Raw genomic sequence first — 20,671 nt, forward strand, 5'->3', positions numbered from 1 at the left:
GACATGGTTACAAGGATGCTAATTGCCTAATCTATGGCTCCTAATTTAAAATCATTGCTAATTTTGTTTAAAAATCTGTTTTGGATCATCCATTTAGGTTTAAATTAATCTCTCTTTGTCCCACTCACTTCGCCCCCAGCCCAAAGCAAAGAACAAAGTTGAGAGAGAAACAGAAGCACCTTTGGTTTTTCCATAAATTGGATGTTTTTATCTGTATTTATAGTAAATTCCAGGTTTCACTACTTTGTGGTAACTCAAATTGTAGTTTTCACCCCTACAACAGTAATTTTCTTTATTATCCCAGTGGCAAATAAACTCATGCTCTCTTTCTCATTCTGATGACAAAACCTCTTACTTTGTTCCCTTTGTTACCTCAATTGTAATTGTCATTTTTATCACTGACATAAATGAGCCCACAGTCAACTTGACACAAATTTGGCAAATTTCCATATAATATTATTTTTATTTTTACTGCTTTATCATTTCCTTTCTGTTTCTACAGGGTGTATTTGAATATTGCACTAATGATGAGAACCCTTTATAAGTTAATTAGCTCACAATAGAAGGCAGAGGGAGAGTGTGAGGCAGACATAGGAGCTTTTAGAAGGCTGAAGCTTAGACCAATGGCAGTGGGAAGAGGGCTTATGCACAGTCACAAAGGTGTTTTATTATTATAAGGTTTTAGTGGCGTGACAGCCAGTACAACCCTGGACAGAAATGAACACTAGTCTAACCATAAAGCATTGAATTTCCTTCTGTTGGTTTACCTTTCCAGTTAATTAAAAAAAAAAAAAGTGTCTATTTTTATAGTATTTTTTATTTATGTAGTACATGACTTATAAGTATACAATATTATATGTATACTATTATTTGTATATGTATAAAATACAGCGTTTTTCATTTTGGAAGCTATTTTAAGGATTTTGAGGTGCAAAGGAACTGAACATTGGGAAGGACTATGCTTAGGAGGGGTCAACCAACTGTAGAAGTACTGGTTGAGGAAAAGTGCTGGTTTACTTTTGTATGTTTTGGTCTTTTGTTGGTTTTTGGTTTGGTTTTTTTTTTGGGGGGGTGTTTTTTTTTTGTGGGGGAAGTTTTGTTTTGCTTTTGTTGTTGATATTGTTTTTCAAATTCAGTTTTGTTTTTTAGTGGGATTTGTTGATGACTTATTTACCTTCTAGTTCATCGCTTATGATTCTGTGAATAAAGAAAATGTTATTTAGGAATGAATTAGCAGAAGTATAATTTGTGGAATGTGCAAATTAACCCCACTGTTCTGAGCATTGTCCACTTTCATGTGCCGAACTTCATGAAAATTGGACAGTCCAGAGCAGAGAAAGAAGAAGAATTTAACACCTAGAAAACACAACCAGTGGTCAAAATTAACAAACTTGGCCTTTGTAATGTAGAGATGAGATTCATGTCAACAAACAGATAAAAGATAGCTGCAAGGAGGAGTGCAGTAAATTATTTTCCAAATTAACAGTGGATAGAAAGCAAAACTATGAGTTTCAATTTCAGCAAAACAGCTTCACATTGTAGAGATTGGGAGAAATGCTGATGCTGGAGGGCTGGTGGAGCTCTAGGCAGCCTTGGTGTGTTGAGGAATTTACATCATTTTGAACAGGAGTATGTCAAGAATGATACATGGATGTAATTTAGCCTTTTTGAGAGGTAGATTAGATTATGTTTGAGATTCATCACAGCCTTGTGATTCTGGTGTTATACCATCTATGATCATGAAAAAGATCCTGCTTTTTGTCTCAACTCTTATTGCTTCAAATATAATTTGAGGAATTGAACTACCTTTTCCTGGAATATCTTGTAGAATAGTGGCGTATTTATTTAATGTGGTGCTGAGAGTAACAGAATTCAACCCTTAGGCTTTATGTTAACTTGTATTTGGACTGTCACGAGTAAAACAGCTGTATGGTATATGGAAGATTGTTACAAATCTCATGTGGTGACACTGAAAGGATGAAGCTTTGAGCTCCTAATGTTCATGTGTTTGTCCTAGCTGTGAGAGTAAACCAAGTGCCCCTACATTAATCATAACCGAGAAAAAACAAATGAATCTCAGTTTCACTGTGACAGTATGAGAACATGCCAGCAGCTGTTCTTCCTTGTGCTGTTGGATTACAGTGCCTCAGTTCAACTTCCAGCTGTGGAAGCAACCTAGTCATGGCTGAGAAATAGTGCGAGATCTTGGGTTTACTGCAACTGGAAAAATTATGCATGTGCCCTGTCACATTGCTGTAATTTGGTGGACTTGTTCACAGTACCTTCCAATTTTCTCCAATCCCTTTTTACAGTGAAAATTTCCAGTTGCTTGCTGACATTTATATGTGAAAATTGTGTTTTTGCTGAGTGGTTGTTCATGTATAGCAACATTTCTTTAAAAGCAGAAGAAAATCAATATTTTTGCAGATGCAACATAAGCATACAAATTGTAAGTATTACTCTCAGGGATTTAGAGGTTTTAATTTACTTGAATTTTTACTTATACATGAAACCAGGAGATGCAGTTCTTCTGTTTTCCATTGTCTTTAACTTTGAGGTGATATTTCATTGGCAAGGGCATGTTGCTTTTGGACACTTCATTATTCCTTAGTTTTTATCTGGATGCAATTAATTTGGTTGTAATTAAATTCACTGTAACTGAGTTGTTCTAGTTATTCAGAAAGAAATTCCTGTAATTCTTTAACATCACAGTAGATCCATTTCAAAAAACAAACAACCCCCAAATAAAAACAAACAAATGAAACCATCAAAACAAAATTATAAAAACCTTTCCTAAAGTTTCTTTAAATCTCTAAATTAATCTTTTTATGTGCATGTCATATTTAGGAAGTTCATAAAGCTGTAGTTGATTGAGAGACTCAGTTTTCTTCCTGGACGTGAACTTCACCGCAGCTGCTGACACATTCAGGTGCGGTTTCCAAGTTCTCATAGACTGGGCACAGAAACTCAGTATTCAGCCAGCCAAGAGTCCTGGCACCTTCCTACTGCTCTGGCACATCAACTTGAGCAGCCACGGCTGGCTGCTTCCTGGGTTGTGAAGGCCAGGAACCTTGAAGGTCTTACAGTTTTGTCTCTACTAGAGCCTTATATTTTACTTCAAGCTCTGCTTCCTGTGCTTTTTCTCACGAAAGTATCCTAATTCTACAGGGACATCCTAGCTGCAAGCACCTGTAATTTAGTGGTGCAACTTGTGGTGAACAACTCTTGAGTGGATATCCACCTTCTGATTGTGCAGAATTTGCTCTCTTTAAGATTCCATCATAAATTTAGTTTGAAGAACTATTGTTGATGTTGTAAGAAGTTTTGTCTAGTTAGGATTTTATGTTTGTTCCTCATTACCACCTACTTTTGTTTTTGGAAGTGTGTTATTTTAGCAAATATTTTGAAGATATTTTTAAATCAAGAAGGACTTTTGGAAAGGGCTCTTTGGTGGTATACAGAAGCTAAATGAGGTGTTTTATTGTATTATTGTGTAGCAGGCAAAAATAGCAAGAAAAAAAATCCCAAAACAGAAGTGTGGGTTACCTCAGAATCTTCTCTGTGCAGGATCAGATTGCGTTTGGTGTCTTTAACGTCAGAGCTCCTTTTTAGATGAGTGTGCCTACAACTGGAAAGAAGTTAAAATGCGTTGAAATTGATCAAAGAATTTTAGATACATGTGCAGTTCTGTATCAGAATGGTGATGGTCTCATCTTCAGTTTTAATTTCCTTCTGTCACTATTTGACTGATGAGAGTGATTCTCCTTGTTTTTTGATTTACAAGTACTTTTAGATTTCAGCTCTCCTAGCTGAAGGTGTTAGGACCTTCTGTAAACTGACAGCCTGAAAAGGTAGATGATTCCAACTGCATTTGCTTTTCCAACAGCAAATGAACAAGGGCACCCCTAACATTTTAGAACCTGGTAAAAGATATTTACATTTAAAACTCATTGTAATCAATATCACATAAAGTTATGGTTCTTCTAATGAGTAAAGACTAAACTTTCAGCTATTTTTTATATGAAGGATGAGTACAATAACTATATAATTACAAACAAAAGAAACTAATTTGCAATGCAGAGCATTTTTGAGAGAGTGCATCTGATACATTATGAATTTCTAGCAATTCTTCCATCTCAAAGTCATATCTGAAAGGGTTACGTCTCACAGTGTGAGATGTAAAAGTAGATATTTGTTCAAATTTGGTTTTGGCTGACTTTAACAGCACGTTCTTGTTCTAAGTTAACTATAACTGGAAACTGAACTTTTGATTTTATTTTAATTTTCCTGGTTTTAGATATAACAAGGATAGTTCCAAATTACAGAATTTTTATATTCAGACTTTTAAAAAATGGCCTACAGCTTTGGTTCTGACCATTGCAGCCACAGTCCTACAGAATAACAACAACAACATTGAAGTAGTGTTGCATCATATTGGCTTTTTGTGAAGCTTTTAAAAACCTTTTTAATAAACACGAGGTAGTAGAGCAAACCAGTAGCTTCAAGTATTCTTTCTGTCAGAATACAAAAAGGTTTCATTTTCATATATAGCTTGCTTTGAGTGAGTTCTCTTAAACTATTTAAAAAAAAATTGTGAAAAACCTTCTTTCACCACCATGTAGCATTGGAATGGAATGGGTAAGAGATGAGTATAGGTTTGCTGTTATGGTACTGTACAGAGAGAAACTACTGCTGACAGAGCAAAAACTTAGTGTGCATGTATTCGTGTATTAATACTATTTTTTAAGATTTTCCATTTTTCAATGGATCTTCTGAATACATGTTGTAATAAAGAAACACATTTTATTCTTTAAAATAAACTACAGGTATGGCATTTCAGTGTGCAGATATTTCTTAAGTAAGCTTGAGGGGTTTTTTCCCCCTTCCTTTATGTTTGTTCTTTCAGCCCCTTCAGGGCTCAAGAGTCATAACCAGCTTAAGTGACATAAATCCAAGCAGCTCACAGTCTATCTAGCTTTCAGTATTTTCCAAGTTGAAAGTGCTGAAGAGATATAGCTGGACTTTGTAAATCTGATGCACTGCCTATTTTTGTCACTTTTATTATTATTTAATTCAGTCTGTTTCTGTGTGTCCATACCTTTCCTATGTTCCTGTAAAGCTGACTTACTCTCATATTAGCAGGTGTTCAGAGGAGTTTATTCTCTGCACAACCACATTCACTGGCAGAAGCAAAATGTAACACATTCATTGTGTCACATAGTGTAGACTTTAATGGTAAGGATTCTATTCATATGAGCTTTGCTTTTATAAAAGGAAGCTATTTGTCAACCCTAAAATTAAAGCTACCTTTTTACATAGTGAGGAAGAAACTGTAGTTCTCCAAGATGTTATTGAAATTTTATGGGAACATCACATAGGATGACAGTTTCTAAATTCTGCTTTTCAGAGATAGCCAGCAGCTGTACCACCTTTGTGGGATAACTATTTCTTGATCTTTATACCAGTCAGAAAGTAAAACTGGAGTGAGAACATCTGCTTCCCTCAATTCATTAAGAGACATTGAAATCTAAGAAATGTTGACTCTTTCCAACTTTTGACCAATAGTCTGGAGCTGCAAAAACCTGTTCTGTAAACTAGCTTTCTGAACCATTTGTTTTTCCTCAAATGTTTAAAATATAGGATGCTAAAATCTTGGAAATGAGTGTCATCTTCCCCTGTCCAACAACATCACCCCTCTGGTGGTCAGAACCCATGAAGAAATGCAGCAATGAAAATGGTCCTAAAGTCTGTTGCTGTTAATATTTGTTTCACTCTAAGCTATTCTCCCTCAGTCTGCTTATCTAATCAAACTTTATTAAGAGAAGAAACTTTTCTCCTCGAGTCATACTCGAGCACACTTTTGTGAATGTAATACTAGTCAATGGTGAACTTCAAAATGCGTTCATAGTTGCATTTGTCAGCTGATTAAAAGGACTGAAGTTTCTGCCTAGACTAAGAAATCTAAAGAAGCTTGATATTTCACACCAAAAGTTTTAATGAGATTATTTTTAATGGTTTTGGTTTGTTTTTTAAACTTTTTAACTTCAAGTTAGAACAGACTCAATCCTTTCAAATTTTAGGATTAAATGGATTTGGTGACCTCAGTTTGATCTGTATTATTCAGGTTATTAAAAGGACTATTGGATTTTTTTTTTTGTGCTCTTTTCTTTCTGTTTTTGATTCTCTTTGTACGTACTTTATTTCTGACTCTAAGACTTGGTAGCACTTTTCTAACCAAGTTTTCACCTCTTGTGGCTTGTAGACAGTTTTTGATGCAAAAAGAAAGCATGTCAAGAGTGATACAGCTGTTTGTATGGTGGGGGTTTTTCCCCCTATTCTCCTTAAAAAGAATACAAGTAACATTTAAAAAAAAAAAAAAACAAACTAAGAAACTTATAGCTAGATTTATTATGCTAGAAATGGCTTCTCTGGACACCAGGGTGCATGTGAGTTTTACCTTTAGTTTGAAAGATTTTGAGGTTTAATAGTATTCTGAGGTCCCTTACAAGTATATATGTTGTGTGTTTCGACCACCTACCAAGAAACCAAATACATATTTTGGCATTTTACTTCTACTACTTTGGAAAGCAAAAATCTATTGTCCTTATGTCCTAAGGTGCTGGGGTTTTTTTTGTTAGTTTGTTTGGTTTTGCGGGGGGGGGGCTGTAGAGGGGTGTTGCTTGTTTATTTTTCTTTCCTATTTTCCAGAAGAAATCAAAGAAAGCAGCACTAAAAAGCCCTTCTCTCTCTCCCTCTGCCTTCTCCATATGTAATTGTATGCAATTATTTCTACATATCTGCATTTGAACAGTGTAAACTTTATACCCTAATCTTGTATTTTGCTTACTTGTCTTTTAGTAATCTTAATCAGTTTTCTCATTTAAGCTATTTTGATTCTGCCATGTTCTCTTCTTTGTATTATGTTTTTATTTTCTTCTAAGTTCTAGTATATTTGGGTCACTGCTAAAACAACATTCCTTAAATGTTTATCCTTTCACCTATTCTAGATTTTCTCTGAGTTTCTCAATTTCTATTTTTACCTGTTCTCCTTCTGTCTTATACATTACAGATCTTTTTGTGTAGTATTAAAAAAAAGAAAGTACTGAATTCTGAGGTGATCCTGTGCTGTCTTATCTTCTACGTCACCTTCACAGATCACAGAATCAACTAGCTTGGAAAAGATCTCTGAGATCATTGAGTCCAACCTCTGAATTATCACCACCTTGTCAACTAGACCATGGCACTAAGTGGTACATCCACTCTTTTCTTAAACACTTCCAGGGACAGTGGCTCCACCTCCCTCCTGTTGGCCCATTCCAATGACCAACAGCTCTTTTTGTGGAGAACTTTTTCTTAATGTCCAGCCGAAGGCTCTCACAGTGCAACTTAAGAATGTTTTCTCTTGTCCTGTCACTAGTTGCCTGGGAGAAGAGTCCAACACCCACTTGGCTAAAACCTCCTTTCATGTATTTGTAGATTAGGTCTCCCTTAAACCTCCTCCTCTCCAGGCTAAACAACCCCATCTCCCTTAGCCACTCCTCATAGGATTTGTGTTCTTCAGCATGCCTCACTGCCCTTCTCTGGACCTGCTCCAGCACCTCAATATCCTTCCTAAACTGAGGGGCCCAGAAATGGACACAGCACTTGAGGTACAGCCTCATCAGTGCCAAGCACAGAGGAAGAATCACTTCCCTGGTCCTGCTGAATTAAAATGTTGTCTACTTGTACAAAATTGACTTTAAATACCATAATGAACCTATAAAACTTTCCAGGAAATTCTTTCTCTTGTAACATTGACAAAGAAATTATCTTTATAGATAGATATCTTTAGAGACAGATAACAGTCTTTAACTTTGCATTCATTCAATATCAAAATTTGAGATTTTTTTAACTTGGCTTTCCTTCTTATGTCTTGATAGCTGGTGAGAAGCCTTTAAATGTGTGTGTGTGATCAGTCACTCATCATCACCAGAGCCCAGCAACACAGCTCATCCTTATGGACATTTGAAATAACGCCAGTCTTAGCAAGGAGATTGCTTGCAAGAATTGCCAACAAATTAGATGAATTTTTAGAGTGGATATGAAGTCTGGTTAAACAAACATTTCATTTATTTTAGCTGCTGATTGATTGATTCCAAACAAAAAGGCTTTACCATCTGGTCCTTAGACAATCAAGCAGAATTACACATTCCTTTTTTTTAAATTTGATTTAAAAATATTTATATAATTTACTAGGTGTTTATGTATATAAACACACCAATATATATAAATTACCCGTCTTACTTTCCCTGTGCATAAAATTATTCATATTTAATGCACATCACTTTATAATAATCATATATTTCAAAGAAAATATGGGCATTGCTAGAAAAGCTTCTTTCTACAATGCTTATTATTATGCCTGAGCTATTCATCATAACACTATTTGACAAGCAGTTTTATGACTTGACCTAGAAAGCACTATTCAAGGAACAATTGAAAGAAAACCCTCTGGTAAATCAATTAAATTTATTCCAGTAAATATTGTGAAATTTCAGACCTTACTGGAACAGACTATTAGTTATGAGGGTGTGTACTAAGGTAATTGCACAGCTGTGTAGAGACAGGTATTATAGGTAGTTTTACAGTTTTGAAACTCAATATTATTCTGAGTGGTAATAAAACATGAAAAGTTCAAAAATTTGCTGGGAGAAAACTCATAAGCTTTTTCTCTCGAAAGAAAGCTAAAGTGTGCTGTATCAATAGAAATGTCTCCATTTATAATGTAAAACTTAAACCAGGGTATAAAAAAAGTCCTGAACCTAAGTACTTTCAAAATTGTTTAAATATACTCTTGAAACAGTTTGGTTGTTCCTCCCTCCCCGAGTTGTCAGAATTCTCTTCCTATTCTGGCTTTCTCTCACGTGTCAAAAAATGAAATTATATGCCTTAAGCTTTTAATCATCCATTTTGGAAAGATGTTTTGTTTTTACTGAACATCAGTGCCATGACTTTAATCTCAAAGGTATAACTCTTGCTACATAAATAGAGTCAATTTATTGTCATTATGGATTTTTTTTTCCCCAGGATATGAAAATTCTTATTGCTGTGTTTTATTTCATTCCAGCTATTTATGAACTCTCTTGTGAAGCTTACAAACACTTGGGCAAAACTTCAAATTACTACTGGATAGATCCAGATGGAAGTGGGGCACTGGGACCTTTGAAAGTTTACTGCAACATGACAGGTAACTGCATTGTATTTGCTAATTCAGTTGTTGGGGGAGCTTGTGCGTGGTTTTTGGTTTGGTTTAGTTTTAATGGAGCTGTGAGAAAGAATCTATTCAAAATTCATATTTCTTGTAAAAAAAAAAAAAATTGCTGAGAGCTTTCCATGAGAGGGATCATCAAATCTGTAGTCATCATTCAGTATGCTCTTAGCAAGGTAGTAGTTAATCCATTTCATAAGGTTTTTGAATTGCAGCTATTAGTCTTAATAGGTCTTTGTATCCTCAGTGGTGTATCATTTAAAAAAAAAATAGATAGATATGGTTATTTATGACAACTGTTTTATATCAATATATTTGAGTTTAGTAATGTCTGCGGTTCAAGGGATACTGTACAAGGCAACTTACCACAAGAGGCAAGGAATAGAAATTAATTACAAAAGAAACAAAACATTTGAGTTTTCTTTATTGTCTGTATTTTAAACTAGATACATCCTTCTAACACCAGTAAAACTCTGGAGATCATATATAGAATTACATTAACTTATTTTGATTTTGTTGTGTGTACTGTTTTCTACTTTTAACACTAACTTTACATTCTCACAGAAAGTATCCTGTCTCAGTCATCTGCATTACCATGCTAAGGCAGGAAAATAAGACAATTAAAAAAAAAAAGGGGGGGGGGCAATTTTCTGCTGTGGTAGTATATTATTTCTTTGTTCTGTTAATGCATGACAGTAGTCTCAGCACTTCTTCTGATATAAAATATTGGGTAGCTGATACAACAGATATGTCCTCTGGCTTTCCCCAAATGTCTGTATAACAAGTTTAAATTTCATTCTTTTGCACTGGAAATGTGGCATATGAAGCCTTCAGATTTCAGCATCAGCAACATGAAGGTGAAGACACTATCATAAGTTAAAAGTGTCTCTGGCTTTTTAGAGATTAAAATTGCTGAAGCTCCCACAACTCTTCTGGGGGGCAGAAACCTGGCCTGTGGGGTGGGTTTTATCCCACTTGGATGGGAGAGATGGGCAGGAATGCATGGCACATGCAGCAGACCCCAGATCAACTGCTTATAGGTACACAACCAGCTGGAGACCAGGAGGTAATACCAGTGTTTCATGCTGCCATTAATGTATGTGTTTGTATAATAAATGCATACCTTAAAACCAGCTTGATCTAAGCTCTGGAAGTGCTGTCAATCCTATTTGGACTGGACAGACAGTCCAACCTGTCAAATCTGTTCTGAGACACAGGTGTAAAGGCAGTCTTTTAGATCCTGAGCCATTTAGAGCTTTTTAAATCATAAGTACCACTATAGCAGTGTCGGGGACAGAAAAGTACATCCATCCCATGCTACAGGATTGCTCATTCATGATAAATATAAATATGTAACAGAAGGTCCCAGTAGCTTGTTCAACACTGGGAAATAAAAAAGAGATAACTAAAAGTAATAGTTTCATTTTACTAACGTTTCTCATCTACAAAAATTTCCAAAGTACATAAATGTGACCTTTTCCTAAGCAGTGCAAGATCATGAACATTAGGATACATGATGTAGTGCTCTTTCCCTTCATTTGGATATGACACATACTGTGGAAAAATGTAGTTTTCTGTTTCAAATGAATTACTCTAATCAGCAACTCTTTGCTACAAGAAAAAGGCATTTTGCACTAATAGCCATGTAACTGTTGCAATTTTAAAACTGTTTTAAACTATTTCTTCATTACAATGCAAATGACCGCAATAAATATGTGAAAATTGATTTAAAGTAATTTTAATCTCTACTTCTGGAACTGGTAGTTGTTCTCAGATAGCTTAATAAAGCTCATCACCTGTGTACATACTATGTAGTGACTATACATTGCAACTGCTATAACTTTAAATTTCTTTTAATTAGGGGTCATCTGAGGCACTGAAGATGGGACAATAGAGAACTACATTTTTAAAAGAAATTTCACAACACCTTAAATCTTTTTCTGAATCTATATAGAGTATTATCAGCAATGATATGATATGTGTACTAGGGAAAGGACAGAATGAGGTTACTTGAGGACTTGACTTTTCTTCATCAATAACACAATTCTGTAGAACTCTGTAGCAATGATACATATCTTGTCATATAACAAAAAGCACTATAACATGTTAGATTAGAAGAAGAATTCACAAATAATTTTAGTATCAAACTTTTGCAAGTTTATGGTATTACTAGCACTATATTTGAAAAAGAAAAACTAGATTAGTTACAATTATTTCTTTTTTTCATGAATGTGAAACTAAGTAACATACAGATTTAGCTATACTGAATAGTATGTGCAGTATACTAAATGAAAAAAAATAAATATTTCTTCATATAATAGGGTACTGAGATTTTATCTTAATAGAGACATCCTTAACTGTATTTTCCTCTCTAGCCTGTGGCAAATCTAAATGTTCCTATTCTGCCACTATTTTAAACAAACATCTTTGTTTTAAGTTACTACTCAAGATGCTCATAGACATTTTAAATATCCCCTCTTTCATTTAGGTGAAACTAGCGAGTAAGAACAACTCAGTGACTTAAAAATAATGTAAAATTTAACTTGTTTCATTCCTAGACAAAACGAGTCCACAAGGTCAGGGTAACTTATGAAGTTAGTATTAGTCTTTGCAAAACAAGATGGTTTAACAGTTATATACTACTTCACTCTCATTGAAGTATAGTTTCACTGATACAAAATGCTGGAGAGTAAGCTACACTCTCTCGACTGTAAACCTTCTTGTGGTAAGTGCAATATCCCAAAAAGCCACTGAAATTATATACTGAGAAATTATCTATTTAGCCCTTTACTAGATTGTAGCTCAAATACTGAATCACAGATTTCATTATTTCATCGTTATATCAGTATCTCACCTACAGAGTTTCTAGTCAGAAAGTTTTAGCATAGCCAAATGTGCCAAAAAAAAAGAAAAAAAAAATTATGGTGCAGTAGACATCTGTCTAGGCATATTTCTGGGCATAATCCATATTCAACTTTAGTGTGTCTTAATTTAGTAAACTGTCGAGCTTCATGATGAGACCTGCCCTTCACAGATGTTGCTGCAGTAAACCCCCTCCAATTCTCATCCTTGTCTTCTCCAAATAAACTTTGTACTCAGTACTGTGTTCTGATATTGAAGAGGAACCAAAAACTTACATTTTATATCCTCTTGTGTAATGAAGATGTCTGAGATACCAAAATCAAACTATCTAGTCTGATGGAGTAAAGCAGCTTTTCAAAATCTGAGGGCTGATGTTCAGCAGTTTCCCAAAGACTTATCTATAGGAACTATATAGACATCACAAAGGTGTTTTGGGTTTTCTTATTGCTTTTTTGCTTTTTTTTAATAAAAGGAATAATAATAATAAAAATAGGAAATATTTAGAAGTCAAAAGTTGGAACTTTTCAAATTAATATACTTATGGAAAAAATATTCTTTGAAGTTGTGATGTGGTATAATTTTTAACCATTAGACTGCTTTTCAGTTTAGCCTTTTGTGACTAAATTCAACAGAGAATTTTTCCAAAGCTCTGCCATCTTAAGGCTAAGATCTTACCCTCCTTCAGAGGCCGGTCCACAGTGCAAAGTCAGACTCAGATTCAAGCAGGTTATTCCAAAGTTGGAGGGTTCCTATCTCAACATGCATTGGTTAGAAACTGTAAACTTTCAGTATATTACAGCTTCACCACTTGCTCTATGTGATATTTCTGAATCTCTAAGCCTGATTCAGTTCCCTCTGGCTGATTTAGCTTCAGTCTATTGAGAAAGACACAAGAAATAAGTTGATATTACTCCCAATTTTTTCTGTTTCTCTTTTTCTCTCTGTTTGCTACACGGAGGATGGGGAAAAGGTGTCAAACCAGCAAGTTTTTTCAGATCTTGTGCATTTGTCCTGCAAGAATTTTCAGAGTCGAGAGTGAGGAATAAGCAGAGGGATCATAAGGACTTAGTTATTTATCCTAATGGCTGTATGGGATGTCAGTGCAAAAGGCAGATCAGCACTCCTGTAGTTGCTTGAGGCTTTATGCTGAGTATAGGGAAATATTAGCCTGCTGTTTCTTCTGCTTCATCATTTGGAGTACTGATGCAAAGTAGAACTGAAAGGTTTCATATTCTATTTTACCAGAAGGTATGTCAGTTAATTTTTTGTATTGGTCCTGAAGTCTTTATGCCTCTGTGATGTAGCTTTTATCTCATTTCAGGATCCAAATAGCTACAAGCATAATGGCTCCATTTGAGTGGTACTTACCCTATCCCCTTTCTAGTACAATTCTTTTGCCTAAAGCTGCTCATCTTCAAACAGTTTGAGAAATCATTATGCATATTCATAGGCTGTCTCATTAAGGTCAAGTGTATGAGGTGTCTTTCTCCCCACTCTCCTCTTTCCTCTCTGCTCTCTCTTCATTTTTTTTAACAGAAATGGAACATGTAACAATTACTGCGATGACTTTGAACGTAGACATTAAACAACCATAACTGTTGTATCTGTCTTCTCTCAGTAAATAGTCGGTCACAGGAGTGCTTTGTACTATGACATATGTAGAAACATATGGCATGAATATAAATGTGCCATTCATCACTATATACTGATGAAAAATACTCTAGCAGTAGCAAATGTTTAATTCTGTTGCACATATCTGTATGATTAGTTTTTTTCAAATGAGACCTCTTGCCTGAGACCTGATTTTCTGAACTTCAAAGGTACCAAAACTTTAATATTATACTTCACACATATATAGGAATACATGTGAAACAAACTTTTTAGCAATTTAATTCAATAAATAAAAGTAAAGCTCTTTTTCCATATAGATTCTCTAGTTTGATGGAGGAAGAACCTAATGTTCTTTAGTTGTTAACTAAAATAGCATGAATTTATACACATTTAAAGGCAATAAGCATTATTTTGTCATTGGGCAATTCTAAGTTATTGAATGAAAATAAAAGTATATAAACCTCACCTAGTCTATTCTCAATTCAGAAAGCTTTCAATACAAATATTTAAGTCCTTTGCCTAAAACAGAGGAGGAAAAATGGCTTCAGTGTTTCCATTACTACATAAGAAATTATTTTTTTCCAACAGGATCTCATACACTTTTCCTTCCACTGTAGAGCTTTGTTTTGGAGGTTTTTTAATAGTCTGTCAGACCTTAATGTATTAAGGTTACATTTGAGAGGTAAAAAGAGGAACAAATAGTTAAAATGAATTGAGGCTGTTCTTGCAGAGTGTCCAAGTTTGTTTCCTTGAAGATGAAATTAACAGAAAAAAAAAGTGAAAAAGAATAAAATGGAAGGGCAAAAGCATCAAGCCATTTAGGACACTGTTTTTATCCAGTTGACTTATCAAGGTAGACTCTTTGTATAAAGAAAGGAAAGAATATACTGGCAAAGAGGAAAATATTAGTCATTGAAGCACCAGGAGATCATGTCTAGAGGAGAATCTCTGATGGCAGACTTTCTTCCTAAGGTGAGTTCATCCTCCAAGCATCAGAGTAAAATAATAGACCCATGAGAGACCTGGAGACAGAACAGACTATGTTTGTGTCTTTGCCTGCCAAGTTGGCTGAAGTATTCTACAGCTCAGTTTTAGTTCACTGATTATATTTTGCATCTGTTCTTATTTGCAAGGCATGGTTCTTTTTATTCTAGGTTTCATTGGTACATCATTTTGGTTTGTAATGAGCTTTTTTTTTTTTTGTTAATTTATTTCAAACTTGGCTTTCTTGCTCATTATGGTACTTAACTGTATCTCAACAAATTTGGCTGGTGCATTTCTTCCTTATGCTGTGGAACATCATACTGACTTGTTGAGAGGGTGAATGTGGATGCTTCTCCATCTGGATACAAACTTTCCAATCAGCCTCAGTCAGCTGACAGACTGAAATTGTCAGCCTTTACCTGGACTCATCTCGATTAGATGCAGCTTGCTGTCTGGAGTCCTTCTGAAATAAATGAGGATGTTTTCCTGTTTGGTTAGTTGTTTTTTCCTTGGGTTAACACTGAAAAGTGATGTTGTTAGGCTCTCCTGTGCTTGGCAGTTACTTGGGTTTGACTGGTTAAAGCCACTACGTAGATGGCAAGGGATGACTGAGTGTAGTCTGTTGCTGTGTTTTGTGGCAGCATACTGAGTTTGTCTGGCTTTAAAGGATGGAAGAGGAAAAGACTGCAGCCTGATAAAAACACACTTATGGGCCATGTGATTGTGAGATTGGTTTTATTACTTTCATGTTCAGAATTTAAACTTGGACCACCATAGAAACAGTTGTTATGCGGAGTTTAGGATATTAATAGTCTCAGGGCTCATCATAATATAAAAAAGCTAATTTTTTTTTTTTAAAGATGTGAATCAACACCTGGTAACTTCATTAAGTAAAAATGTGTCCTAACAAAAATGTAGTGTCATAACTTTAGCGTTTGAGTAGATCACATTAAAATCACGTGATTCATGTTGGAATATCTCTAGATATTTTCTCCAGTCATTCTTGCATGTGTAAAAAATGAAAAGCTAGCCCAGTGTGTGCAGAAAAAATAGCTAAACCATAAATTAAAAATTACCTCTTGAAGTCTTCCTCCAGGAGAAGGTTCTTTATTTGCTCTATTTCAGTTGGGAACAAACTTCATCACTGACATTCAAGGTAGCTTCTTAAGTCAACAACTAATAGAAATATTTCCTACTCTCTGGCTACATTCTTTTATTTTTTACCCTTTCTGTTCCACCTCAAATGCTGAAGCTCCATATAAGAGTACACAAGAATAAAAGTCTGTTGTGTCATCCTCTTAATTTATCTCAGATGCTCATGGTTGGAGCCTGAGCATCACAGAACATCTATACATCAGGTGTAAGGCACTGACCTCAGCAATAAGAACAGGCATTTGAGAGTGACATAGCAGATGTAATTGAAAATAAAGCAGAATCTTTGTCTTGCCAAATTCTTGGAGGATGAAAAAATCCTGACATCATCTGCAATCAGAAAATATTCCTCATTTGTTGGAAACTGAGCTCTCAGAAATTAAAATACAACAAATCTATTTAGAAGTCTTTGTGCATTTCAGGACCCTAGAAGCCTATGTTTCAAGAAACATGTCCATTATTGAGGGAGAAGAAAAAAGGGATGGCTGGAAAGAGAATGATGAACAATACCATCTACCTCAAACTGTTACTGTGAATGTTGGAAGCAAACATTTAGCCCTGGATTCACTCCCACACACTTGCTCCCTACTGGGGGCATAAGAAACTCAGCACAAGCTGCTTCAGGCCAAGGATATGCTTCAGTTATCCCTAGAAAATTGCTTCTGTAGAGAATATTATTGAAAGCCCAAACAAAACTTGTGTTTTCTGCTTTTGGTCAGAAAGTTAAGGTCCAGTTAAGACTAGACAGTTAATTTACCTCTGAAATGATGGGAGTTGGTGGTTTTCAAATTTTATTTTATTTTGATGATATTTTCTGCAGAGTTTTTCTGTTCTTTGGGTGGGTACAGATGTTGGGAGGTGTGTGTTTTTGCCTACTCCCTACATCACTGGAAAAGTTGCTCTATGCTTCTGTTGACTTTGAGGAACAAACTCAGTGATCCAGCTGTACTTCCTCAAAGCCTGGAAGGTGTAAGTCGCTAGGGTCACCTGGGGATTTCTGGTATACAGAAGTACTTTCTCATATGTGCTTCACCCTTAAAGCTTCCTTGTTATTAAACAACACTTCAAAGAATGGCTTCTCAGCAAATCATATCCAAACAAAAAGTCATTTGTTTGACTACTTCTACTGTCTCATCTAGTTCACAGACAGTGGGAATAGGAAGAGACCACTTTCCTGTTTTGAGTGTTCTAGCTATTGCTAATTTCTCTGAAACTGAAATCAATGTAGCTAAACATTCTAAGAGCAGATTAGTTCAAAGGAAACCTGTAAAATCCTGTTCAGATCTCAAAGGGTGTATTAAGTTCACTTTTTACTCAAATAGATAATCAAGTGATGAAACAGTTACTGACAATTTTTAGAAGACTGAAAAGAGATTCATTCTACTGTAGAATTCCCAACCAGCAATCAGGGTGCAGTGCTGCACACTGATGTGTAATTCTCTAAATTAATTTGCCTAGAAGGTTGGGTAAACTGTGTTGTCACTATTGCCTGTTAAAATATCTCAGGCCTTCTTGATTCCACTTGTACATTCTGAAAGACATTTTCTAACAAATTATTTGGGCAATAAGTTGCAGTAGATATCCATTTTGAGCTGTACATACTCAGAGAAGGAAAGTACTGCTGATGTAGTTTCCCTAGGCAAGCAGGAGGTGTACAGGATGACTTTCCCTTGTCTCCCTCACAGGATTTGCTAACAAGTGAAGTCAGTGTAGATTATGTAGAAGTGTGACTGTACAATGTTATTAAGTATTTGTGTGAAGGCTGTCTTCAAACATTCACAGTAAATACCAAGATTATTTGCATGTTTGAATTTCATCACTTAAAATTAGTCTTAGTGCTTTTCTACAAAAGAGGAAAACCATACAATAACTATAACGTGAATTTACAGAAAATGTTTTTACTAATTTCCATAGGGGCACACAGTATGGGTTTTAGGGTAGCATCAGAAGTATGCTGCAAACTCACCTCCACCTCTGTTTCACATGGTGGGAGACACAGAACTCCAGAAAAAGACTGAAGGGAGGATAACAATGAGGGCAAAAAGGACTTTTATCTCGTATCATCTGGGAACTGGCTTCAGTGGTTGAAATAAACTGGATAGAACCTAAAAGCAAACTAATGGTAGCATTCCATATGGTTTAGTAAGAAGAGTCCAACATGAGCATAAGGTGAGGAGTCTGTGAGACCTTGTGCACTCAATAGGGAACAGCTACAGCTGGAGAACTTCCACAGAGCAAGCTTTCAGATTTGGAATGGAAATCTGCAGATTATGCAAGCTAGGTCTCTTGTTCAGAGAGTCTTAACTGCTAAGTGTAAGGAACTACCTCCATACATGTACTGGAAGCCAAGTATTTCAGTGCCATGTTAGAGGTCTCTATCCACTTCTTTTGTGTTCAGAGTTCATGTCATTAAGAGCATTAACATGCTTTTTATACTTCCTGTTTTAGGGTTTTTTCCATTTACTAGGCCCAAGTTATCCTTTTTTCAGGGGACCTGAAAATATTGGCTTTATCTAGTATGGCTCAGGATATACTTCCCTGAGAGAGAACTATTGAGTTAACGATCTTCCATTATCCTAGATGAGATATATGAAAATAACTCTGCACACACTGAAGCATTCAATAGTAAGCAAGTTAGGAAAATTGGTGAGAAGAAATTATTCCCTTCCAAAAATTATTTTTGTGGGTATTTGCAAAGCAGTACCCTGAGCCTTGAGATGATAATACTCCAAAGAGAATAGCTTTTTATTTCCACTTTGGGATCCACTTGTGCATCACAAATACAAATTACTGTAGGTTTTCTTTCAGATCAGCATTGTCTGACTGCAATGGAATAAACCTGTCAGTAGTCATAAAAGCAAATTAAATGTGTTTAGTAGCATGTCAGTAGCAGTAGGACAAAATACTGCCACAGAAGAATTGGAAATGGCAATGTTGCAAATTACTGGGTTGGAGACCTAGGACCATCACTGCTCGATTGGATTCCCTTTTTCTTAGCAATATACTCTGTGGAAAGAAATTAGTGCTGTCACAGAGACATGGATATTCCACAGAAACTGCTTGGTAGGTATGTTGCAGGAGTTTGAAAGGCAAAGCTGACTTAGCTCTCCAAAGCCTGAGCATGCATTATTTGTGGGTCTAGATCAGACATACTTGTCAGAACTGCTGGCTTCTACCTGAAGATATGTTATTGCTAATATTGTTCTGTTATTACCACAGAAATATGCTGAAATGGTTAATTTTACTTGTGCTGTACAGTGAGCATCTAATGAACAACTAGCTGAGCCAGCTGCATGCTAACCACAAGGTGTACTGAGACTATTCTGAGTACTGACTATACTGAGACTACATGTCTGCTACACAAAGTACAGCTGGGGCAGATTCACAAGTATTTCTACTCAAGAGTTATTAGGCAAAGGCCTTACTCACGAACATTCTTTGTGCACTAGCATTAATAGTCATGGCTTGCTTGTCTATCTCATTGCATAAACCAGATTACTTGGAAATTACAGGTCTCTGGGAATTAAAAATTAAAAACAAAAAAAGACTAACCTACTTAATGTTACTATTCAGAGGGGCCTTCTGATATTTATTTCAGTGATCTTTACCACTGTTCACTGCAGCTCTGAGAGGTTGCTTCATTTCTGCCTGATATTTTTGCTATAGTGGTCACAGATTTTTGCTACAACTATCATGTTAATATTAAACCTGTGTTACTTAATGGCCAGCAGTATTGTAAGCCTACACTTGCAAATGTTTTGCAGGGCTCTATGAGTAGTGGAAAGAAGCACTGAAGATGCCAGAGATCAGCAACCACGTTTTTCATTAAGTCAGACATAGAAGAATCAAATTAGAGTAGCTGCTATTTCAGCCTTCCTGCTAGGTAGAAGTCACTAATCAATCTTACGGGTCTTAGTAGTATATGAAGTGCCAAATCTAGACAATTTTGCAAGATTAGATTTTAATATTTTCAAATAAAATAATATTTTTGAAAGTGTAGTGAGAACAAAGATATTAATATCCCTTGAAGCTACATCTGTCCCTCCCCTGTCCTTTTGTTTCCAGTCTGTATAGGCTTGGGAAATGTCTGCTATTAACTCAGTTGCTGGCACTTGGTTGAAATGTATTTTGAACTAATATTTTAATACCAACATCAATACTGAGTGTCTTCATATTCCCTTTTCAATAATATTTTTGCTTCGTAAGTTATTTCTCCAGATTCATGAATAATATTTCGTGTGGAGCAATTGTCAGTATTATCTATGTTCTTTTGAGCAAATAAGACAAGTAAAACTAAATCCTTGGCCTGATCTGTGAATGTCTTGGGGTAGTCATTTCTCTCAGAATGGTTTGTCCTTTATGTCTTAAAAAACTTGCTTTGTTACTTCATTTTTTATTTCTTGTAGGTAGATAATTTTTATTAGTTTGAGTTTTTGTTTGGGAATTTCTTTTTTTTTTTTAGAAAGGCAATAGAAAGGTCTTTATTTTTTATTTATTTGCAACATATTCTTATGTCTGAGTGAATATCTTCCAAGTGACTGGAATAAAATAGATTTTGAAGAAAACTGGATTATTCATCTCTGTTCCATATATTGCAAAGATTTTTTCCATTATTAGGAAATTCTTAGAATATTTAATTTTTTTAACTTTTATTTTTGGTGAATTTAGTGTTCACTGAATTTATGTATTGACATTTCAATGCCACTTTTGCAAAGTTCTTTTCATTTTTCATTCTTTACTTTTGAGAACTGAACCTTTTTTATGGGCTAGAAAAATGCTATAAATGAAAGCTAGTTTTGTATCTAAAAACTGAAA

At 35.3% G+C, this 20,671-nt stretch overlaps 1 protein-coding gene across 1 annotated transcript in view; it reads left to right on the forward strand.

The window, feature by feature from the left end:
* The window catches only part of CNTNAP2 (contactin associated protein 2), a 1,021,111-nt gene that overhangs the window by 680,516 nt on the left and 319,924 nt on the right, over nucleotides 1-20,671 (forward strand). Inside the window, exon 12 of the mRNA XM_050333690.1 lies at nucleotides 9,107-9,226. Coding sequence (XP_050189647.1) covers nucleotides 9,107-9,226 — 120 coding nt within the window. The remainder of the gene's footprint in view (nucleotides 1-9,106; nucleotides 9,227-20,671) is intronic.

This window comes from Myiozetetes cayanensis, unplaced genomic scaffold (assembly GCF_022539395.1).
Source record: "Myiozetetes cayanensis isolate MyiCay16 unplaced genomic scaffold, myiCay2020 scf1, whole genome shotgun sequence".
Classification (NCBI taxonomy): Eukaryota; Metazoa; Chordata; class Aves; order Passeriformes; family Tyrannidae; genus Myiozetetes; species Myiozetetes cayanensis.